The 24476-nt window shown below is 54.2% G+C and overlaps 1 protein-coding gene across 1 annotated transcript; it reads right to left on the bottom strand.

Moving 5' to 3' along the window:
* Positions 1-862: 862 nt before the first annotated feature.
* Positions 863-23290, bottom strand: AMN (amnion associated transmembrane protein). Its single transcript, XM_005243019.3, has 12 exons — positions 23165-23290; positions 20822-20940; positions 20668-20712; positions 10791-10878; positions 9047-9282; positions 7332-7469; positions 7142-7250; positions 5996-6078; positions 4837-5023; positions 3937-4111; positions 1452-1554; positions 863-1182 (listed from the first exon to the last, which is right to left on the bottom strand). The coding sequence occupies exons 1-12, from the start codon at positions 23205-23207 to the stop codon at positions 1072-1074; spliced, it is 1437 nt and encodes a 478-aa protein (XP_005243076.2). The 5' UTR covers positions 23208-23290; the 3' UTR covers positions 863-1071.
* Between the last annotated feature and the right edge of the window lie 1186 nt (positions 23291-24476).

Below are 24476 nucleotides of genomic sequence, written 5' to 3'. Positions count from 1 at the left end.
CAGCATGCCCGGTGCCAGCCTGCATCCTTACCCGGCACCCCCAGCATGCCCGGTGCCAGCCTGCATCCCTACCCGGCACCCCCAGCATGCCCGGTGCCAGCCTGCATCCTTACCCGGCACCCCCAGCATGCCCGGTGCCAGCCTGCATCCCTACCCGGCACCCCCAGCATGCCCGGTGCCAGCCTGCATCCCTACCCGGCACCCCCAGCATGCCCGGTGCCAGGCTGCATCCCTACCCAGCACCCCCAGCATGCCCGGTGCCAGGCTGCATCCCTACCCGGCACCCCCAGCATGCCCGGTGCCAGCCTGCATCCTTACCCGGCACCCCCAGCACCCGCACCAAACCTCTTTCCCCTTGGACCAGGAGAAGATGCAGTCTCTCGCCACAGGGAATAGCACGACAAATCCAAGAGCCAAGAGGGGTCTTACAGCTGTCAGCCCAGATGCAGAGGGAAGGAGTGAGTCAGGTAGCTCAGTGGAGGGGATGGGGAGGGAAATACTTGCTGAGGGCTGCACCTTGTGCCAGTGCCCAGGGGTTGGGAGTGAGGTCCCCAACAGGAGGAAGAGGGGACCCTGAGCAGAGATCCCCCAACACCAAGCACACTGCTGGAAAGCAAAATAATCTCCTTTTAAACCCAAGATCCAAGCCCTGAAAGTATTTGGGCATTTGAAATGCATTTGAGCACTGACTCCATCACACATCCAGGGATGCATCCTTCAACCTGCCACATGCCCTTGGCAAATCCATCATGGTATGGCTAAAGCACAGCATGCCAAGTTAGACCCCAGCTTCTCCAGATATCACCTGGGACCCAAATCTCAATGTCAAACTGTCTCAATAGGACTGATACTTACAAAATCCCGTTTAAAACCCAGAAGCAACACCAGAGAGGCCGTGCCTGTGTGGCTGATCCCTAATGGCGAAGGTTTGCTGTCATTTCCTTCATCGTGCAGACACTTTTATTCAGTTGGGATCTGCCTGTGGTTTAGATCCCACCAGGAGTGATGTGAGGGGCTGTGAGGGCTGGAGAGGCGATGGTGTCCCTGGGGAGGTGGTGGCTGCCCCCAGAATCAGGCCTCTGTCTCGCTTGCATTGTACAGAGGGTTGAAGTAGAAGACCTGGTGGTCTTTGGGAGCCATCTCCTGCGGTATCTCCTCTCCAGGGTCAGTGACTGGTGGCTCCTGCAGCACCGAGAGAAGGAAAGGCAACTGATGGGCAAGGAAAGAAGCCAAACCCTTGGCAAAACCCACCCAGGCACTGAGTCCGTACAGCTGGTGACCTGCAGGACGGCGGGACCGTCCCACAGATCTCTCCTGGCCTGGGGAAAGGAGGAACCCTGCCAGATGCATTGCACCTTGCATTGCCCCCCCACTGGCACTGGAGTGGGCTCTGGCTGGGCCCCCACCACCCCCTGCCCACAGCCCTGTGTCCTGGGGAAATGGTAACTCACCACGTCAAACATGGGGTTGTCGAAGCCCTTGTCACTGGCTGGTGCAGGGGACGCCGGGTCCTCTGCTCTGTCCCAGGGCCGGTGGAGGTGCAGGGCAGGCAACCTGAGGAGAGACCTGGGCATCACCCACCCACATCCCCCACATCCCTGCAGCTACCCTGGTCAAAACCCTGCGTTTTCAAGAGGTGGATGGGAAAACTAGGGGGCAAATATCAGGCTGTCTTTGAAATAGGATGTTTGTACCCTTTCCCAGGGAAAAGCTGCCATATCCAGCAAAAAACATTAAGCCTGGATGTCTGGGACCTGCATCCTGGAGGGAATTGTTTGTCAGATGCAGACAACCCTAGCACAGGCTTTGCTTTGGAGCCATCACTCTCCCCCTGTGGCCTAAAATGAATTGCCGCGGAGCTGACACCAGTTCCCACTGCAATCTCAACAAACACTAATCACTTTTAACATTATTTTTATGTTATTGTTTTATCCTCTTAATCATCATCACTCCTTTTATTATTGTATTCATTACTCTTATCCTAAGGGTCCCAGTCACCAAACATCATTCCCTGGAGCAGGCACCTGGTGCGGGTGGGCTTAAGCAGTGGGCTCGCACACGACCCCGCAGGTCCTGGGAGCCCATGGATATTTAAACCCTGTGCCTTCAGGCTCTGCGCACACAGCTGGAGGAGCTGTCTACCTGCAGGGAGGCTGTGCCAGGCCCTTTTTGGTGGAAACAAGCTAAATTCACTGGTGGTCAGGACAGCTTTGCTGTGTGGAGGCAGGCTCTGCAGGCTCCCAGCACCTCCTGCCCAATTTGCAGCATCCCTACTGGTATCAGATGCCTTCACGATGCTCTGCAGCACCGCCCAAAAGGGCCCTGCCAGGGACAGCCGGGGACAGTCACTCAGGGACGCGCAGCAGGAGCAGGTCGGCTGGGGATGTAGCCTGAGCTCAGGTTCATCCCTGTCTCCTGTAGATACATGAATTTCCCTCCTGCTGCTGACGGAGCTGGTTTCAAAGGCCTGTCCGGCATCCAAAGAAGTGTCAGTGGAAGATAAATCATCAAGTAGCAATTATGGAACTGGGAGCTTTATTTAGAAATTAAATGAAGGCGCGGGTTTATTGCTAGGAAATGTCATGTCAGCACGTGCTGAGCGGCAGGACAAGCATTCCTGGCCACGGCTGCTGCTGCGCAGTGAGAAAACCCCGTTGGAGGAACCAGGAGGGAAGAAACAACCTGACTTATGAGCCTGTGACATGTCCAGCCCGAGCACTGGTGAGCTCATCATCCCCTGGCAGACATCAGTGCACTTCGCACATGCAATTTGAGCAATTCCCACCCCCGTGGTTATAAAATGCATAGGGTCTAAACCCACTCACCCATGTTCAGGGAGGTAAGACAAGCCATAGCGGCTCAGAGGATGGCCTCACGCACAAAAAGGTCTGCCACTAAACCCTGCAAAGTCCTCCACATGAAGGTGGGTGCATGAGCGAGGAGCAGAAGTGGGTGCCCCAAGCACCTGCTATGGGCACTGCTGGGATGCCCTATTCACCACCAGAGCCCGTCTCCAAGCTGCAAGGAGAAAAGGTGATGGAGAAGAGGCGGTTCTGACCAGCTCACAGCTGTGATGCAGTCAGGCCATGTGCCCTGCCATCCCTCCCTTGGGACATGCACACCGCTCTCCATGCAGCATGAGCAACTAATGCACCAGAAGCTGCATTTGCTTTTGGATGCTCACACTCCCTTTCATGGCTACAAAACTGTGGAAAGACTGTTTTGCATTATTTTGATGCATTTCTATTTAGCAACTGGCAGTTTCAGTCCTCCACCCCCTGGCAGGGCTGCAAACTGATGGGTACAAGGGACAGGAGGTGCCACCAGGCAGCACGTGCAGGCTGTGCAGAGCTGCAGCCGAGCTGCAGCAGCCCTGCTCCTCCAGGGCATGCTGCACCATGCCAAGAAGCAAATCCTCCCAGTCATGGAGGAGACTGAAGTATCAGCCCAAGGGTACAGAAGTGCCTTTCAGCTACCGCACCTCCAATAAACCATGAGGAACAACAAGGGCAATGGTTTTAGACTAGAAGAGGGTAGACCGAGAGAAGATGTAAGTAAGAAATTCTTTAGTATCAGGGTGGTGAGACACTGGAACAGGTTGCCCAGAGAAGCTGTGATCCCTCATCCCTGGAAGCGCTCAAGGCCAGGTTGGATGGTGCTTTGAGCAACCTGGGCTAGTGGAAGGTGTCCCTGCCCACGGTGGCAGAGTGGACTAGACGATCTTCAAAGGTCCCTTCCAACCCAAACCATTCTATGCTTCTATGAACCAGTAATGTTGAATATAGCAGACTGCCTGGCCATGGCCACCACTGTGGGAGATCTGGGCAGTACCACATGCTCCTGTGCCACCAGGATAGCTGGAAGGACAGCCTGGGGTGACAGATGGCCCAAAGCAGAAGCCTGGCAATATGCTGCCAGCAGAAACCCCACACCTACCTTAGCTTTCCCTTCCTGTTGAGAAAGAACATGCCCCCAAGGAACAGCAGACAGAAGAGCAGCCCCGAGACCATCCCTGCTGTGATCCTGCTCAAGGCATGGCTCCCCACTTGCCCGCTGAAAGTGCTGCCAGTGGCCACCTCCAGTTTGGCACTTGAAATGCCCAGTGTTTCACCTGGGAAAGAGCAGGAAGAAATAGGGGTGAGAACTGGACAGGGCGACACATCCCCCCACAGACCAGGCAGAGGGAGCCTGCAGCTGAGTCTGGCACTGCTCACCTGCTTCATCACCTTTCCCCGGGGACAGGGGTTGACTCAACTGGGACAAGCCCATGTGAGCCTGCTACGTACACAACAACCACCATGTCCCCTGGCTGTGATCTACGTGCTCATCAGCATCTGCCAGCTCTCGTGGCTGCCTGCACGTGCAGCGCTCTGGCTGGAAAGCAGCTCTGCAGAGAGGGACCCGGGGGTCCTGGAGGGCACCAAGCTGACCATGGCCAGATATGGCACAGAAGGACAATGGTATCCCGGGCTGCAGGATGAGGAGGGTTGCCAGCAGGTCAAGAGAGGTGACCCTTCCCCTCTGCTCTGCCCTGGCAAGACAGAGCTGGAGTGCTGAGCCAGGCTCTTCTCAGTGGTGCCCAGTGACAGGGCAAGAGGCAATGGGCACAACCTGAAATACGGTAAATTCCATTTAGATATAAGAAGAAACTGCTTTACTGCAGCAGTGGTCAATCACAAGGACAGGCTGCCTGGAGCTGTTAGTGGAGTCTCCGTTCCTGGAGACATTTAAAGCCCAGCTGGACACGTGGGCTGCTGGCAGGGGACAAGGAGCTCCAGACAGCAGGGGGTTTATGTGAGCCTGCGGGGGACCTGCCGGGGAGGACAGCACTATTACCGTGCTGTGCTGTGTCCTCCACGATGTCTGCTGCCAGTTGCTCTGCAGTGGTGCCCATCTGCGCTCCTGTTCCATTATCAATCAGCACAATTTGGATGAGAGGAACGGAACCTCGAGGTATGACTCCCAGGAAGGTCTGCTCTTTGTGCACCTTGGATATGGCCATCTGCACGCCAGCGTACTTGGGCTTTTCAAACACAAGGAGATGCATAAAGCCCATGAGAGTGGTAGGCAGAAATTAGTCACCTTTATAGACAGCCATTATGGATGCACCAGTAAGGCCCACCTATAAATCTTCATGCTAGCCGTCACTGTTACCTCAGTGCCGTTGTGTTTGCGTTTCCCAGATGAGAGGTTCATATCCCCTCTGCTTTCCAACCTGTGACCAGCACCTGGCATGCAGCATCCCCCACGGAGGTGAGCGTGCCAAGAAAGCAGTTTCATGTAGCACACCCATTAAACGCTGTATTAAGACATGTGCAGCTGTAAGGAGGGCAGGCAGCAGGCTTTCAGCTCAGGATCAATGGAGCAATACCCTGATATCGATCCTTCCAGTGTAACTCAGAGCACACCTCCTCCTCTGGCAGCTCCCAGCCAGGAGAAGGGATGTCATGCCGTGTCTGACAAGCAGTAGCATGGAGTGATGCTTGGCAGAGCATGCATCTGCACGCTGACCAGTGCGGGTTCCCACCCAGTGCTTGCCTACTGGGGAATGAAAAAGCAGCCCAGCGTTGGGAGCTATCTCCCAGAGGCCACAGCATCCCCTGCAGCAGGTTTGCATGACCCCAGGTGCATGGCCTGACCTCCCACGTTATCTAGACCTGGCCTCCTGTGTTTTCTAGACCAGGGTTTCTAGCAAGTCCCCCTGCATCCTTCCCCATCTGCCTGTCGGCAGCTGTCCCTGCCCTGTGGTGAGAGGGGCAGCGTGGCTGTGGTGGGGCACAAGGGACACTGCACCAGCCCCCATGGCAAGCTGGCACATCCAAGAGGCCAAATGTGGGGGGTGAGCCCTGCGGGGTGGTGGGGGGTGAGGCTGAACCTCCCGCAGTGCTGGCACTGAGTGCCCTACTAGACAGCCCCACCAGCATCAAGTCACCGGCAGATGTGGCCGGTGGCTCGTGGCTCCGTTAGCCCCTTCCAGTCTGGCAGGGTGACGTACCTGGCTCAGCAAGGCTTGGACCACTCTGTCCCGGTACTTCTGCAGGTCAAAATCGGGAGTGAAATCCAGGTTAACAGTGGCTCCTGCAGCCCGAAAAGAGACAGATGCGACATTGTCACTGAGCCCAGGCAGAGAGCTGCTGTGGCAGCACAGCTCCGACTGCCGTGAAAGGCACTGGGGACTCTCCAGTATGCAACTGGTCTGGCTGGGCTCAGGAGAGGTGGCTCCACAGCCCTGCCCAAGCAGCGCTGCCCCAGGGAAACCTCTCCCTCCCTCAACAGTCTTTTTATCAACTGGGTTTGATGAAAGGCTTTTGGTTACCACCATGTTCTGGAGGGAAGCTTTCCCTGGAAATCTTTCTCCCACACATCCCTCCAGGAAGCTCTGCATAGAACTGGCTTTGGGGCTGCAAGGCTGCACTTCAGCAACACTACTCTGGCTTGGGGGGGAAGACAGAGAGGAGGGGACACCTTCGCTCCCCATACCACTGTACTGCAGTCACCGAGTCCAATATTTGCCTTGGAAAAAATGCAAGTAAGCATTTGTTGAAATGATGAAATTCTCCTAAAGGCTATAAAGGGCTCTGCTTTTAGAAACCTGTCAGAGAAATGCATGGTGGCATTTTAATGAATTTGGTATGATATACCAAATACCTAGGTACAATTGCGTGTGAAAAATTCCCCTTAGCAACCTTCCAGATAGATTAATGGAGAAGCGCCCATTGCAGAGGGAACACTGTCAATCTGCATGGTTTTATTTTAAATGAAATGAAACAAACTTCCTGTTGGGAAGCTGACATTATGGTGAAACAGGTGCATTTTCCACTGCAAAAACTCAGCAGAGCCCTATTAACTTGATGAGCTGTGACATCCTGACAGGATAAACCAGAGGCAGGGACAAAGGGCTGCAGCTCAGAACAGGCTCGCAAAAGCCAGGCTGATGCTCCAGAGAGATGCCCCAGGAGGGTGGCACAGGGGATGCAGGTGGGACATGCTAACGGGACCCATGGGAACAGTGATACAGCAAACCATCATCCCACAGCAAGCAGCATGCCCCGCACCAAGCCTTCCCATGTGGAGCCAGGGGCAGGGGGCTGGGACAGCTGACGTGGCAGGTAGGAGGAATAGGGCTGTGCCCCCCACTCACCACAGACCCTGCAGCAGTGGCCAAGGGGCTGCAAAGGGCTCTGGCACGCCGGCGCTGGGCACTGCCGCCCTGACACCCCAAGCAGGGCCGCACAGATGCGGTGGCCATCCTAAAGGAGAGCAGGGCAGCATCAGTCACTCATCCCTCAAATTGCAATGGCACCCCCCCAGACTGCAATGGGAGGACTCACCGGGGCGTTCCCGCAGGCACAGCCAGACTTGTCAGGACAGCCGGTGCCTGTCACTTGGAGAGTACCATTGCCGTGAAAATGCAGCGGGGCGGAGGGACCCCGCAGGTACCCAGCCCAGGCCTCTGGGCTGCTGAACTCCTGCGTGGAAAAGAGCAACAAAGCGGGTGAGTATCCCCAGCCGGGTCCCAGCGCTGTCCCCAGGCACCTGGCCTTGCCGCCTTGGTGCCCAGTGCCGTGGCTGATGGCCACCTTAGGGCAGCCCCATCGCAGGCAGTGAGCGCAGCAGGAAAATTCTGCCAGTACACCCACCCGGGCTTTTCCACAGGGCCAACAGAAAAACCCTTTCTAATTTAAAAAACAAACAAACAAAAAGGACTATAAATAAGTCATGAGATGGCTGGGCACTTTTTTCTTCTTGCTTTCACTCTTTCTGCTGGCCCAGAGAATTCAAGTTATCAGCTTTTAGTTACTGGGAGGAAGGGGCTGGATCTGAGGTGTTTTCCTTCCATCTGGGAAGCGTTTCAGTGGGCTTGGCATTAGCAAAGGCTGAGCTGGACGGACCAGCCTCATCCTGCCAAGCTGCTGGCAATTCCCTCACCTGCTGTCTTCCACAGGAGGCTTCTCCATGCCCTGGCACAACAGGAGGATTTCTCATGCCCTGGGCTGAAAATACCCCCCGCAAAGCAAGGAGTGGGCTGGCTCCAAAGGGCCAATGTAGCTTATAAGCTCAGTTTTTAGGAAACCAACAAGCACCTTCTCCTTTCATTGCTCCGCAGCAGCTTCTGCCCCAGTGCATAGCCAGCTGCAGTCCTGGGGGTGGGGGTGGGGCGCAGATCTGGGGGGGGTGCTGTGCCATGGGGTAGTCCCAAGGCATCAGCAGGAACAGCATCACTCCAAGCACCCAAGAGCATTCCCCTCTGTATCCCTGGGGCTACATGTGCCCATGGTGAGCTCCATCGAGGTGCTGCCTTGTCTAGAATTGCCTGCACCTGCCTGGACACTGGCTGAGTTTATTGTTCAAAAAGCAGTTACCTAATGCCTGCCCCCAAAATGACAGATCCCAGGCAGTGCAGTGTAGAGATAATAAATAAGTTATGAAATGACTGCCGCATCTCCCACTCCTGGAAGGAGCCTGTGTTTGCTGCTGTGATGCCTGTGATCTTTCACTCCTCCGACCGGCAAGGGATGGGGCTCGGCGTGTGCCTGATTCCTAGGCTGAAGCACAGAAGACTGCCAGCGTTTCTATAATTATCCCTCCAATCAATTAGAGAACAGTACCGAAGCAAAGCTGGGAGACGATTGCCGGGCCACAGGCCATGTTAGGGTTGGGGTGACAGGGAGGTGTCCCCAGAGGGGCCCTCAGCTGTGCAGCTGTGGACACATGCCTGGGAAGGGGGCAGCCCCTGGATGCCAGAGAAGATGTCATGTTCTGGTGGTTTGACCCATGCACGTTGGCCGTTATTTTTTTCAGTGTGAATAGTGAGATGACCTGTGCTCCCACACTGCAGGGAGGGAGGCGATAACAAAACGGTAGAGGAAAAAAATCCTCGAGCCCATCCACAGCAGCAGCAGCCCCTGAAGCTGCAGCACCGTGGGAATGCCCCACCTCCCCGTACAGCACCGCTCCTCCATCCCTGGTGGTCCTTCCTCTCCTGACCTACTTTGGGGCCCTGGCAAGGAGGTGTCAAGCTGGTTTCTCATCATCCCCATGTTACCTGGCCCATGAGAGAGAGGCTGCGGACGTGAATCACTCGCCGTGATGAGTCAACGTTTACCCGGAAGGAGGTTTCAGGCTGGAAGATAACATCATCATAGCTGCACGGGACTCGTTCCTCATCCACTGAAAAGATGCTCCCGCTTGGCTCCAGCTCCCCGCCGGGGGACACAGCCTGCCACAGTGTGGGGTCAAACCATGCGCGGTGCTCGGCATCGGCAAAACTCACTGTTGCACCTGGAAAAGCAGCAGAAAAGGTTGAGCATGACCCGGACTCAAATCTGCAGCCCCAGTAGGTGCATCAGGGTTGGTGAAACCAGGCGTCGCTTGGCCTGAAGCAAAGGAGCTCACCCTGCAGGCAGGGAGCGAAGGGCTGGCCCCGGCATCACCCTCCCAGGCAGCTGTTGCGGGCACCTCCCAGAGCTCGGGGAGATTTCCAGCGCTCGGGGCTGGGACCTCAGCTCAGCCTGGACCCCACTTCTGGCGGCAGGTCTCTGGCCCCAGATCCCCCAGGGCATATTGCCCTCTGCTTCTTTAAAGCGCACCTTTATGATTAGGGAGGAAAACAGCTGCCCAAATGCTGAATAATAGCTAAAGCAGATAAAAATGGGTATGTTAATTCATGTCCCATTTTCCAAGCAGCCTGGCAGGCCTGCAGAAACACGACTGGTCCTGTTCCCTACCACAGGTAACCCCAAAACCAGTTGTTTTGGTGCCCCATTTAACCACTAATGACTTAACCATTAACCATTTCCCAGCTGGTCACAGTATCATCATGCAGTGCCCTGCTCCCTTTTTACCCCTCTCCAACAGCTGAACCTTTACTGATTCAGTTTATTGACGGAATTATTTGCATTTGTTTTAAAATCATGCTTAAAAAAATCCATTTGTGTAATTTGCCCCAGAAATGCCAGTTAATTTCAGGGGAGCAGCACGTGGTCAGCCCAGTACAAAGTGCAGCTGCCAGAGCATCCCTGATGGGGTGCAAACAGTCCCAAACCATAAAAAAGGTAGGGATGAAGGATTTCAGGGTGGCTCCAGAGAGTCTGATGCTACAGTCCTCCCTCTGGACAGACCCATTTGGACTTTTTCTCTTTTTTTCTCTGTTCTTTTGCTAGTCAGAGTGCAGGCAAAGGCATTCCGCTTGGACTCTTCCTTTCTTGCAGTTGAACTAAAAAGTTACTTGCCACTGAAAGCATCAGGTAGCTTAATGCCCCAAATGCACCTCCCTAGCAAACAGCTGTCAGACTAATAACAGCCACTGATGGTACAAACCTGCTGTCTCAGTCACAGCAAACTTGGGCTGGAGGCTAAGAGGGGAGAGAAGGATGCGCTCGTGCTGAAATGCCTGTGCACACTGAGCCAAGGGCCAGCTCGCTGCGATGGCTGCGGTTCAGCTCACCGGTGTGTAACTCCTAACCAGTTTTCTTTAGAAATACCATGGCAAAGTAAATGAGGGCTTTGATGTGGCTACGTGCTTAATAGGCAGGGTAAAATACAAACAATATTTGCCTCTCTGCTACAACTTCAAAGGTTTCCCTGCTGTAATTATTTTTTTAGAAGACAGGTGATCTAGCAGGAAAAAAAAGATCTGATGTGAGGGAGGTCATCAAAGAAAAGGTAGGTATTAAAAAAGGAGTGATTCACTTTGAGGTGGGCCAGCAAAGACCTTTGTAGCAGTGTTTGGGCTGAATTTGCATGATTAATCTTGGACTGATGAGGTGACTGATCTGGGCACAAAATACCTGAGTCACAGCCTGGATCCCAGCTGCCATCGAAAGCTGCGAATCCTGCACCAGATGCCAGCACCAATTCTCCATTCAGGGGCAGGTACTAGATGAAGGGATTCAGAGTATTACTGTGCAGTCCTGTTGCCAGCCACTCAGGCTTGTATTCAAATAACAGTGCTAATTATTAGGCTGCCTATTACACTTGCTGTCTCTGAGGCACTTTTAAAGTCATTAGGAGTCACCCTTGCCGTGCCTCACGTTAAATTGGCAGGTATCGGCTCCTGTTTTTACAGATGGGGACACTGCGATGGGGAGAGGTAGTTTAACATTGCCTTCCAGTCACGCAGAAAGGCATGAAGCATTCAGGGAAGCAAGAACAAGGGAAAGCAAAATAAGCTCTTTTGACAGCTCTTTCCTCCTCTTGCACACGCTCTCAGCGGCTCAGAAATGGCTTTGTACATTGGTATGCCATGAAAAACCTGACCAGAGGTCCCCTGACTTAATGGGTTCTCACCTCCGGGGGCTGCACTTGCCCTACAAAAAAAAATAACCCAGGGGCCCAAGCAATGCTTGGTGAGGTGTCAGATAGTGGGTTCATGGTGTGAGCTAAAGAAAGCACAAAGTGGCATTTGGCACAGCTTGCCACAGCTACACCCTCCTCCTGTCGGGCAGGACATCGCCAGCAGGTCATCAGGGTCACCACATTTCCCTGGTTTCAGCCTGGGCAGGCTTCTGCTTGGGGGCACAAGGACAAACCTCAGCAGGTGCAGCTTTGCCATGGGGAACCCTTTCGGCAAGGAGCTGTGGCCACCCAGATCACCAGCCGGCACTGCCAGCTCCGGGACAGGCCTTGCCAAACCACTGTCAGCCAACGGGTTCACAGCGCATGGGTTCTTCAGCCCAGCCGTCTCATTTTACCATGAGAAATTGCCAGAGAGAAAATCAGGTTTTCCCCCAGTATTTTCACACGTCAAGGAGTGAGTGATGTTCAAGGCTCCCTTCTACTGTGACTTGGTCTATCCAGGGCTTTAGCATCACTCCCCAGACAGCAGCCAGAAGCCCCCCAGGACTGCGTTGTGCTGATGCACTGGGTCCTGTGCTCAGGCAGAAGCATGTTAGACGGGATTTTAAGGTTTCATCTACTTAACTGATCTTTAAATATGCATGTAGGTTAGGGAAAGCGAGAATTACGAATGACTGCTGCGGGTGGCTGCGATAGCTCTGTTATTCGCGCAGTCTCGCCTGAGGATGCTGTCCCACAGAGGGACCACCTTGAGGCAGGGGGGAACACATGGTTAAAAGCTCCTCACCCCCACGGTGTAGACAACTGCTTAGAAGCTTAGTGCCTTGGTGGTGCGGTGGTTTGAAGGCCATAGCCTAGCTTTTCCTCTTGGTTCAGGAACTGTGAGAAGCCAGGGTGCAGAGCAGAGGGCAGCTGCCACTGAGAAGAGCCCTGCCGTGCTCCTGGGCACCACCTGCTTCAGACCAAGCAACGCTGTACGTTGGGCTGGACAAGAGGGGATGACAAGATAAATAGCTGATGTCTGGGCAATGTCTGCCCCAAGGGTATGGAGTCTCCCCACCGACCAGGAAGAAGCCTTTGCCTATGGACACTGCCCCATGAGACGGTAGCGTGTGCCATGCCTAACAGGAGACCATGCCATCAAGTTCTCTGAATTTCTACTACCCTTGAATAAAGCCAATTTTTCCAATACCAAAGCACTGAAAGAGGCTGAAAGATCTGCCAGGATAAGAACAGCAACATGTCCTTCAGCCACAGATGCAAAAGCCATGTCTAGTGACATTTTGATGCTCAGGACTTGGCCTGCTTTGAGCTGAGCAAGGTCTATGCTAGCAGCTTCTTTCACAAGATGCTTCACTTCAGAGGTTCCCTGGCTTGTTTTCCTGTGAGCCCATGCAGGAACAGGTGGTAGAACACTTCAGAGCCATCAGCTAATGTCTGTACCCAGGGCAGGTGCCAGCAGCACTGTCAACCAAGTCCCTTCTCCCAAACCCCCTGGGCCACTTCGGGCCGGAGCCCCCTCAGTGCTGCCTCTTGCCCAGTTTGCAGGTCGCCACCCTGCAGCCTGCTGTGCATGACGGGGCTAAGCAGCAAGGGTGGCCAGCTGGCTGCTGGGGTACAGCTGAGCTGCTCATGGATGGGACATGATAGATCATTCCACCAGCACAGGGCACCAGCTCTTCACATCAGTCACCTGGGGACACTCAGGCCCTTAGCTGCAGGGACCTTTGGGTGGAGGAAGAAAAATCAGACAGCAGCTGCTGGTGACAAGGATGGGTGACAGCAAGGCCATGGCTGGCTGGCCTCTGCTTGCTTTCCCAGGCTGCAGAAGCTGGTGTTTGTGAGTGCTGTGGCTAGATCAAGTGCCCAGGGTTGGGAAGTCCCTGCTCTCATCTCTGCCTGCCTGACAGTTCTTTTCCCTGTAGTTACCAAACGCTTTGACTATAGCTGTGGGTCAGAGCTTCCCAAACACCCTGTGCTGTCCATGCAGGACACAATGAGCTTTCCTGTCCAGGGGGTTGGCCATTCACGTCTTCACAAAGTAACTAGGGGGGAGAAGAATGCCACAGAGACAACGCTTAGACAAGTATGTGCCTAGATTTGTAAGCTGCAACACTCGTGCTGCTCCAGGGAGCAATGCAAGAGCACTGTGTGCACAGAACGCACAAAGTAAAGCAAGGAAAACCTCGTAAGGATCCACCTGGTGCAGCTGAGTTCAGTGTGGCAAGAGCAGAGATAAGGCGGGCTTGCTTGGTTAGATACACATGCGAGTGCACACAGACGCACAAATACTGGTTCAGTGACCAACCAAGGTTGCATCCTCCTGGGCCTGCAAGGGCCCAGGTGAGCGGGGACTGGATGGGGTGCAGAGCAGGCGCAGGTCAGCAGTGCACAGCACCAATCCTGCCCGTGGAAAGACACAAGAGGAAATGTTCACGCTAAATCTGTCCCATGCCTGCAGTGCCTGTGCAGGGCTCTGGAGACGCTGGGCTCTCTGCGGAAATGAAGCTTCTCCAGCTACCATTGGAGATCCCCCTCCACCACCGAGGCCAGAAGCCCAGGCTGGCTGGACTTCCCCCTCCAAGCCCAGAGGAAGCTGTCCACGTGAGTGTGAGTGTGAGTGTGGCAGGGAAACGAGAGTCCCACGGCACACACGCTGTCCCAGCTGCTGACTCCACACTCTGGGACTGCCCAAACATTGTCAGCACCAGCCCTGGGATTAAAATGCAACACAAGACAATGCAAGCTGGGGGATGGAGCCACCTCACCTCCACAAACATGACGTGCAAGAAGAGCCCTGTACTTCTGCTTTGTAGCAGGAATTTCTGAAGCTGGTCCCTGCAGATACAGCTCCTTGTCCACCAAGGCAGAGGTGCTGCCCATCCACCACCAGTGCTCCCCAAGATGCACACCACTGGGGAGCATTTCAGAAGTGGCTCTGTCATCTAGGCGATCTTAGTTTGTAAACAATTTGCCATTTCTTTTTTCCTAACATAAGTTAAGCATCTCAGCTCACTGCAGGGGATAAATGGACACTGCTTGGGCAGTGGTTTTCTGCATTTGGGAGTTTAGTATAGAAATTGCATATAGGCTGGGCTGCTTTCCAAGTACATTTTGAACTGAGCAATGACATGTACCAAAGGACCAGAGCCAAAAAGCAGGCAGTTTCATCTGCTTTCCCTTGCTCCTGCCAGCCTGTACTCCAGGGCCATTAATACAGCGAGCTTAGAGTCCCACTAGTCATTTTCTGTCCCTGATACTGGTAAATGACTTACCTCCTCGGTCATCCTTATCAAGTGTAGTGACAACTGGAACACAATCATCATATTTCTCATCAAAGTCAGGGAAAATAAAAAAAAAGAGGAAAAACCCCATGTGGCTCTCAGCTCAGAGTGACCACGTTTGTAACCACAGTGTTGGACCACTGAGAAGAAATCCTGCTGCCCCAACACATAAGTGAAAATGAAACTAACCTCTGAAAGGGCCGAAAGGCAGCTTTTGAAGTGGGTGGCTTTGAACCAGCCTCTGGCACATCCCGACCCTCCTCAATTCACGAGCATCAGGCTGAGATGACTGACAGCAGCAGTGTGACTGGCATGTCACCATCACCAGCGCAGGAAAAAATGCAGCACTTCTGCTTTGAACCTGGATGAGCGATGGTCATGATTGCAGCCAGCTCTTCCCCCAGCCTTGTTTTAATTTGCAGCACCAACACATTTGAATTCCTTGGTCAGGTGAGAAGTGCCACCATCCCCATCATGCAATGCTGAGACTGCCTGGGCACACTGGGCTCTGCAGCGCTGTGCCCATGGGTGCACCAGTGAGCAGGTCGTCAGCCATCAGGGCTGCACATGGCTCCTGGATACTTCCCATCACCTGGTACCCAGCCTGGGACCAGCTTTGGGGCTGGTGCTGGTGGCACTCCATCAAAAAACATCGCCAGGGTAGGATGCGAGGGGATTATTTCTCCAACACAGAGTCCTGTAACCCACCACAGGCATTAATGCACAAGTAAAATTATTTCTGTATCATCTCCTCCAGTCCTGCTTTCCTGGGGCAGCAGCAGCCCGCAGATGGCAGCAGGCAGCCCCTGCCTGCTGCTGCCCATGGGTGGGAATAGTGGGGGTTTTCCCAACGCCCATTGGCGCCAGGGGGTCTGAGCACAGCTGGGTGTGTGGGTGCTTGGGTGGGAGCCAGCCGCTGGCTGAAGGCTCCAGAAAGGCATGGTGCCAGAGTCATCTGCAGGTGAATCCCTTTGATGGCTCTGGAGCATTGCCAGGGGCTTGCTCGCCACAGGGTTCCTTGGGTTCGTTAGCAGGGGTTCACTCATCCGCTGCCCAGGCGAAGCTCCCACCTGCAGCCTCAGGCCAGCATCCTTCGCGCCGGCTGCACGTGCCACCCCACGCCCCCAGCCTGCCGCCAGCTCTAGCCTGCCCCCACCACGGCCCCTGATCCTGCACTGGCTATTCCAGGTCCTCCATGAGAGGGGCCAGCAAGGCAGGATGACCTGCAGCCCCCTTGAGACCTCTGGGTGAACCGAGAAGGGCAACCTGCTACTGGACTAGGACCTTGCTGCCCAAAGAGCTCCCTGCCCAGCCACATGCTCCCATGTGGAGTGGGGCTTTAGAATCCCAAGGAAACCAGGCAAAACCCACATTTTTTTTATCCTCGTGAAATCCACGCTCAAGCAGGCTGGCACAGGACACAGAAGCTAGTGCTTCTCTCTGCTGGACTGCTCAGCAGCAGGCAGAAGATGCCCACCAGCCCTCCTCTGCTCCTAGCAATAACTCACCCCTCTGCTTTCATCCCCCCAGAGCAGGCAGGGGCACAGGCAAAGGAGCGGTGGGCTGGCAGGACATCATCATTTCAGCATCATCCCCTGCGAGCTAATGAGGCACTTGGCTGCTCTCCCATGCCTGCGTCCCTGCCTCCCCCTCCCGTAAGGCAGGGTCCTTTGGCAGCAGCATGGCCACGCTCTCATTAATACAGGAGCCGGTTCCCCGCCGTGTCTGCTTGTCATGTTTTACGTTGCATTTTGGGGTTAGGGCTCCCTACATCACCTGCCCAAGCTGACCTTGCCACCACATCCCCTGGCACGTGGGTGGCCTGGCGCACTGGGCTTCCAAAACATCACGCTCCTGCCTGTCCCCACAAAGGTGCAGCTCCTGGCCATCCCACACAGGTACTGGCCATCACCTGCCTTGGAAACCACCCTGCGGAGCCCAATAAAAGCCATGAGGGGGTAAAGAAAGCAATGGACTCAAAAAGGCCATGGATTTGACTGGAGCACCCCAGTGCACACTTCCAGATGTGGAGCCAACCAGGCTCCAGCAGGGTGCAGCAATCAGGTGTCCCAGGGAGACAGGAGGACATTGGGACACCATCGGGGAGTGCATTAAGGTAAACCAGCCCAAGACACCTGACTTACAGATGCAGAAGGCACGCAGAGGCTTAAAGCCATTTGCCAAATCTACTTCAGGTTAGTTCAGCTCATTTTCCTGAACCTCCCTCCACAGGCAAGGTCAGAAAGAGCTGGAAAGCGGCTTGAGCTGTGGGCAGGGAAGCCAACCCCCCCCAGCAAGGGCCAGCAGACTGTCCACAGAGCAGCCACCCAGCCAGACCTGCCCCAGCATCCACTCCAGCCCAGGATGCAGAAAAGCTGCTCCACTCATCACAGGTTTTAGTAAGTCCTTCTGCTGGAAGCTAGCCTGCAAGGAGCAAATAAACTCGGGGAGGCGCCTGTAAAAGGCTGCCTTACTGCACTCCTTTCCTAGGGCAAACCTTCAGCAGGAACACTGCTGGAGAAAAACTGGCAGGACTGGGGCTTGTAATTATGTGCTGGCACTCACACACGCACTCCTGTGAAAATTTTTACCTTCATCTCAGGAGAAGGAAAAATAATCCTTTTCCTGGGTATCTCGTTACCCTGCCTTTTGGGGAGCAGAGCAGAGGGAGTGCTGGTGCCTGGGACGAGCACAGACTGTGGCAATTCATTAGAGCCGGTGCCCCTGGAGAGCAATTGGCATTTCAAGATCAATCTCTGCCAGGAACCGAGCAGGAGCATCCTGCAGCAAAGCCGAGTACATTCTGCTCTCGCAATTAGGCAGCTAAAAATATAAGGCTGGGCAAGGCGTCACCAGTTAGACACCAGTGCTCACACGCTCCCGACCCTCACCCAGACTTTGTGGTCCCTCATGGGATGGGCAGGGAGGAAGTACAGGCAGCTCTCACCACCGTGGCAGGGCTTGGTGATGGGGCAGAGCTGGAAAGGTGACATCAGTGCTGCCGAATAACCCCGGGCAGTGCCCTGACCCTGGCACCATGGGGGTTGAACGAGGCTACTTCTGCCCACGTGGCTAAACCTGACTCCTGCCACCCCAAAAATAGCAAGCAGCATCATCCATCCCTGAGCTGCGCTGCAGTGCTGGCTGGCTCAGGCACAAACTGTACCAGGGCTGGTTGTTATCGGGGCAGATGCTGGGCTTGCAGTTGCAGCATGCCCTGGCCTGGCTCCCTTTGGAAGCAGAGCCATAGCCAGAGGGTCCAACCCCCTCAGAGGAGCCCTTCTCTGCAGCAGGGAGACAAGCAAAGCCAAAGCCTTCCTTGCCCTGGAGCACCCGTGTCAGACACAGCCACTCCGAGCACCTCCATCATTTTGGGGGCTTTACTCCCAGGTGCCTGTGAAAGCCGGCTAAATACTGATCTGCATCTTTAGGCAGCTAAATACCATACAAAATCCAGCTTAATCACAACAGTTGTGCTTCAAAGTCACTTACACTTGAGCTGGATTTGGATTTAGTGTGTGGCTGAATTAAGGATCCACACAAAACTCCAGATCAAATAACCACTGAGGTGGGTGACAACTGGCTTTCCCTCGAGCAGGGAGGCAGGTTGCCTGCCCTGCATGCCCCAACAGCCCCAGGCTCCTCCCAGGAAAGCAGCTCCCAGCACTTGGATGGTGCCTACGTGGGATGGATGGGGAGGGGAGCTAGAGGGATCACCGTACAGAAGTGTTTCCTGTAACATAAATGTCTCGGGTGGGGGCTGATGGTGGCACATGAGGACCCCCAGCACCTCAGGGCTTGCTCCATGCAGCTGGGGAGTTGGGATGGGAGGTCTCATGCTGCTCCTCCACCGGTGGGGCACTGGCACCAAGCATCCCCTCCCTGCACCCACTGCAGCAGGCACCATCCTCATGAAAGTCAATCAGAACCCAGCCCCTTCCCTGGCTGTGAATTTCTTCCTGCACTACTATGGCAAGCAATGTTCTCCTTTTTTTTTTGGCCAAAGTCTGTATAGCATCTCCATGGCGACTCTAAAGCTTAATGTATTCCTGCTGATTTAAGTGATTAATGCTCCAGTGCGGCACGGCCAGCAGCTGAACAGGTGCAGCCCAGCCTCTCTGCAAAAAGCCTCATGACCAATTCATTTTCTAACCAGCTGGTTGCCAAATTTCATGCCATCCCCACAAGTGGCAAACTGGCTCAGGTGCCGGGCTTGAATTCTTTTTCATCCCTAACCTTGGCAGTCTTTGTATCACCTGGTGACAATGGAGCACAGCAGTACACAGGAGGGAAGTGGCTGAGCTGAAATTAAAAAGAATTTTTGACGACCGCACTAGGAAACTTGCTGGGACAGTTCGTTGCCAACCTTTGGGGCGGTGATACTCAGAAGGAAGGTATGGGCTGCAGTACGGGTTATGGCCTAGGACGAGCTTGGCTGCTTACAAGCGGCGCAGTCTGTGCAGCGGCAGGGCTAGCCCATGGCTGGAGGGGAGCAGTGCTGCGCTCTCACAGCTTGTGCTGCTGCCACGATTTATTCCCTTGTGGCCCCCCCAGCCTTCCTCTCCTGCGGAGTGGTGGGATTGTCATACTCACTGTAACCCTGGAGCCTACACAGCCACTTACCAGCACCAGGATCCCGGAGAAACCCCAGGGCAGCAGCGAGACCCTGGGGTCTCCCACAAGGACTGCTGGATCCTTTGATCGGGATGAGTTGGGGGCCACTCTGGCACCCTGGCCCCATCACTCAGGGGATGTGTGGGAAAGACCCCCCTGAGCAGCCAGCACGTGGTCGGCACGGCCACGGATTCCTTGGCTCAGCTCGGCTCTTCAGCTTGGTGGTGAAAGGCTCGCACCATAATGAATAACGCTGCTCTGCAATTACGCACTTTGCAGGCCCCTGATGAAAGTACTTTAGAAATATTATACATTCATCTGTAAGTAAAATAAAATCTACTGGAGTGATATTTCGCTCTTTTCTTCTCTGGGTAAATTCCACATCATTTATTATATTATATTTGAACGTATTTCCCCAGTACATTCTTTCCTTCAAAATTCGTATTTTAAATGCCATATAAATAAAGTAACTCCTCCAAATATTTGTAGAGGAATTAAATGTGGTGCATGGTGTTATTAAAGCATCAAAACTATTAGTGGCGTAGACAGCCTGAACAAACTACACCACAAATTTCAAGTGCTTGTTCGAATTCAACAGCCTATAAAAGAGCAAAGCTGCCCTAAAACCGAGGGGAAACTCAGCTGCGAGCTCGCCCTGTGCAGGGGAGGAGATTTTTCAAATGGGATCCGGCCCATTTTGGGCCATCCTGGTGCTTTTTGCTTTTATTCCTCCCTGTTAAATTTGACTCTTCAAACCATGGGGATCAAGACCCCACAATTTCATGGCTGCCTGTCAGCCTGCTCTGGGCAGGGCTCCTCTTTTGGGGGGACACTGGGCTGCTGAGGAACCCCTCTGAGGCAAGGCTCCCCAGCCTCATCTCACTCAACACGTGCATTTTAGTAGTGTGCTGTGTCCATCCTGTCACAACCAGGCTAATAACATTGCAGAAAACTATATAACTCTATGGCACTTGAAAGAAAATTTCTTGAGCAACATTTTGGGATTTCCCAGAACGGTTTGTTTTCATTTCAAGGTATTTTGATGTCAGCTTTAGTTAGTCTCTGCCTGGGGCTAGTGCCTGCTCTGCATCAGCAATGCCATGGGTTGGTGCTTGTCAGCAAAATACCATCAAAGTCTCTCAGTCCCATAGAGGAGGTTTTATCCTTCCTTTGGGGAGAAAAATTTCATTTCTTCCCAATGAAAGTGAGTTTTGGGGTGCTGTCCCCCATCTCCCATAATGAAAAAAAATAATCCCAGAAACAGGCTTTTTAGCTCCATGGTACAGAGAGACCCAGCCTGCCGTGACTCTAGTCCCTTGCCCCAGCCAAGGTGTCCTCCGTCTGGCTGGACCATGGAGCAAACTGTCAAAGTCCCTGGAGAGGTGGATGGGGCCGTGCCACCCAGCTGGCAGTGCTCCAGCACCAGCCCTGCCCTCGCCCACCCACCAGGCACCTCTGCACGCCGCCTTACCACCTCTGTCAGTGCGTGGGGAGAGCTGATGAAGACCGAGACCACCTGTAAAAAAAAGCAAAAGTAAAAGCATATGTTTCCCCGGCAGGTAAAGGGCTCTTCCGATGCCCAATGAGGTTTTGCAAAAAATAAATAAAATAAAAAAGTTCGGTACCTTATTCTCCTCAAAATGAACCACATCACCGGCACAGGGGGCTCTGCCTTTATCCCAGTTGGAGGCGGCTTCAAAATTGGTGTTGGGGATCCACTGCTTGTACACGGCGGCAGTGGCAGCTGGGAGGAGCAGGAAAACCATGAAAACAAGTCCATGGGAGGCACTGGGAGCCATCTCCAGGATGCGTTATAGGATGGTTTAGCTTTTTTTAGGCCAGGTTTGGGGATTTTTCCACCAAAAGAGCAGCCCCTAAGTGTTTCCAGTTGAGCAGTCACAGCTTTCCTCTGCACAGGGGTATTTTTTGGCTGAGTGATGGTTTTTACCCACCCAGGCAGGAAGAGGAGTAAGGGGCAAATACTTGGCAGGCAGAGAGGAGGCAGGAAAGTCCTGCAAGACAATAGGCACCACCGCGGTACCTAAGTGTTCAATGCAGTGGGTTGTGTTGGCACTCGGACTAATTAAATGTGCAGAGATCTCTCAGCCTTGGTGTTTCCAGTAGATACAGAGCAGGCATGCAGAGCAGGCAGGACTGTGAGGACAAGGCAAGAGGAAAAAAGGCATTTCCTATGGGACGTGTAGCAAAAACTATGGGCTGGTTTCATGTGCCTGGGGCTGGAGGGAGAGGATTCAATGGTGTTCTGCAGCTTGAGGCACTGGCAGGTTGGGAGATAGAGGTCTTCCCCATGGGGTTGGCTGGGACAGGGGCGGTCCTGTCCCCACAGGATCCCCACAGGCTGTGGCAGAGGTGGGTTTCCACTCTGTCCCACTCTGTTTGCATGAGCATTGCGGAGCCACGTGCCTCCCAGCCTGACATCACCCGGGCTTGGCTGGGGATGCATGTTCAGCTGGAGAGGAATCTCCAGCAGCCAAAATTAAAATGGCTTTGGGCAGGTGAGTTATGAGACAGAAAAGAGGGCAGAAAAAAAAGAAAAAAGAAAAAAACGTTTGCTCTTAATATAGGTGTTCTTTTCTTTAGAGGGAAACCCCACAAACTACAAAATTCATAGCAAGCCAGTGGTGGAGGGGACCAGGATGTGGAGTGGGACTTGGGTGCTGGAGGTTGGGTGAAGAGGGGACAGGAGGGGGCGTGGGGACCCCCCAGCCCAGCCTGGGGAGACAGGCGTGTCTGAATGACTCTGGCTGACGGAGGGAGGTGCACTGCAAGAAACCTGGGCCCTGCTAGTCCATGCGATGGGAGGGATGTGACCAGTTGTGCTAAATAGACTCTGCAGAGGCTTTATCAGCACACAAGGATGGCCTCACAGCACAAGTCACTCTGTCTGACTCGGCCAGGGGCTCTGCTGAGACCATTGCGGTACGTAGCCATGTCCAGGTAAAGAGAAAATTATGTATTTTTAACCAGAATGAAAATCCTGATGTAGGAATAGGGGCTGAAGCCTGGGTGCAAGGTGCAGGGGGCTCTCCCAGCCCCACGCCAGGCTGCCGCCACCACTTTCTGCTGCATGAAGGAGCCCTCAGAGCAAACGCTCCCTGCCCCATATCCACTTTAAAACTCCCTGGAAGGGAAAAAGACTGCAACAGTGATAAGAACAGGACCCAGATAGCTGCCTGCAGTGTTGTGGGCACAAATGTGTTGCTGGCTTGGAGCTGAAAAGAGCTTGAGAAAGGAAAAGCCCCCCAGATGGCAACTGCAAGTTGTTCTGTCCCTGCTGCGGTTGACTTGTGTCCCTCCCATCCCGGGAAGTCGGGGAACAGAGGTTAAAGCTTCAGCAGAAAGGTGCAGCCAGCCCCATTGCACACACACCTCATACTCCCGCAGCTGCAAAGATATTTGACGCAACTTGCAAGTTGTGTCAAGCAAGCTCATGCCACACCAAACCGAAGAGATGGCTCCGTTGGCAGCAACATCTCCATCTCCTCCGGCCCGGAGCTCTGGGGCCGCAGAGGTTCATCTCCACTTGCCAAGCCTGTTCCCCCATACCACTGTGCTGATGCATTCCTGCACCCTCTACAGCCCTGGAAATATCAGCGTGCTATTTAATCAGCCTTGTCTCCAGGGAAGCGCAGTCCTTGAACATCAAAGCTACATGCATATTCAACAGAGTGTGTCCTGCAGTGCAGAGCTGCTGGCTTCAAATAAGAGCAGGAAAACCCAAGCTGCGGAGGTGCAGTGGACACCATACGGTAATCCCAGCCTCATTCCCCTGCTTTCTCTCCGTCCAGTTAGAAACGCCTTTTCCTATTTGCATTACAGAGACACTTTAAGTGACAGATCCTGCAGCTCTGCTCCAAAACAGGATTGCCAAAGGCACACCCAAAATGGGGAAGTCATCCAGCGGTCACCCCTGCTCACCATGGCAGTCAAGCCTTGGGCATACTCACCGAGGAGCTGCAGGACACCGAGGAGGAGGAACAGGTGCTTCATTTCGCAGCAGGCTGCCAGCCCTCGCCTCTGCAGCCCCTGCCCAGCTGGACCTTGGACCCTCTTCCTGGCAGCACGTGATGGGCTCAGCCTGGAGGAGGTTGTAGGGAGAAGAGGGTAAACCAGTACGGGAGGCAGGTTTCCCCCAGCACTATCCAGACCCTCCCTTAGCTCCAGAAGCTGGTTTGCTCTCAGCTCCTTCCCAAAGCTCCCCCCTCCTCGGCATCCCTGGGATAGCTGCTGGGGAAGGAAGTGGGGAGGTGAGGGCGGTGGTCCCCCCAGCTTGGCTTGCCGGACCTTGCCACCCACGTTCCCTTCACCCATCCAGGTCCTGCCAAAGGGTGGTGAGCACAAACAGGCTGCATGCACGTCCCACCCCGCTCTCCCCTGCAGAATGCCAGCTACCTTGTAATTACTAATAATGGCCTCAATGTATTTCCAATTAGCTCACTTGGAAGAGAGCAGCTCCCAGCGATGACTTGTAATTGTACTTTGGCCACCAGCTGATTTACTCATTACCCGGCACACGCCGCGGCAGCGCCAGCGCAGCCCCACGCTGCTTTTGTTGAGGCTGCCGGGGTTCGAAAGGGGCAGCTGGTGGTGGCACCAGTGCACGTGGCTGTGGGAGGGGAGGAACAACACCATCCACCTCTTCTGTCCCAGTGTGGACTGATGCTGCGTGCAGGTCCAGGCCCACATCTTTACAAGGGTGCAAAAGGTGGGAGGAGCAGAAAAGGATGGGAGGAAAGCAATACCATCCTGGGAAGAGGACAGCGTGGGGATAGTGACAAGAGGCCTATGCCATGAGGAGAGCTGGGAGGCTCAGCACCCCTCCAGCACGGACCCTTTAGCTGACACTGGTACAAGGCAGGGGAAGGGCAGAGGGTTTGTGAATGCATGGGTTTACAGGAGCCCAGGAGGAGACTGGAGAAATGCTTGGAAGAGACACCCGTGGAGGGGTCACAAACCGCAAGAAACTCTGACCTGACACCAGCGAGGATTTAAGAGTGCAGGAGGGGTAACAGGTCATCCCCGTCCCACCCATCATGTTCCCACTGCTTCCCAGCTTCCAGCTGGGCAGACCGGGAGAGAGTGGGGACCAGGGACCCATCACTACTAGGTAAAATCTTTGTCTTCCAAAACTTTAACCCATTTGGTGCCATTTCCCACCTCTGCTGCAAGCACAGGAGTGAGAAGAGCAGCAGGGCTCCTGCCCCAGGGTGCCCCAGCGCAGCCCCAGGCGATGCACTGTGCCCTGCAAAGAAAGGCACA

Source organism: Falco peregrinus, chromosome 1, assembly GCF_023634155.1.
Source record: "Falco peregrinus isolate bFalPer1 chromosome 1, bFalPer1.pri, whole genome shotgun sequence".
Classification (NCBI taxonomy): Eukaryota; Metazoa; Chordata; class Aves; order Falconiformes; family Falconidae; genus Falco; species Falco peregrinus.
The sequence above is the reverse complement of the archived record's forward strand: the minus strand, read 5'-3'. Positions and strand labels throughout refer to the sequence as shown.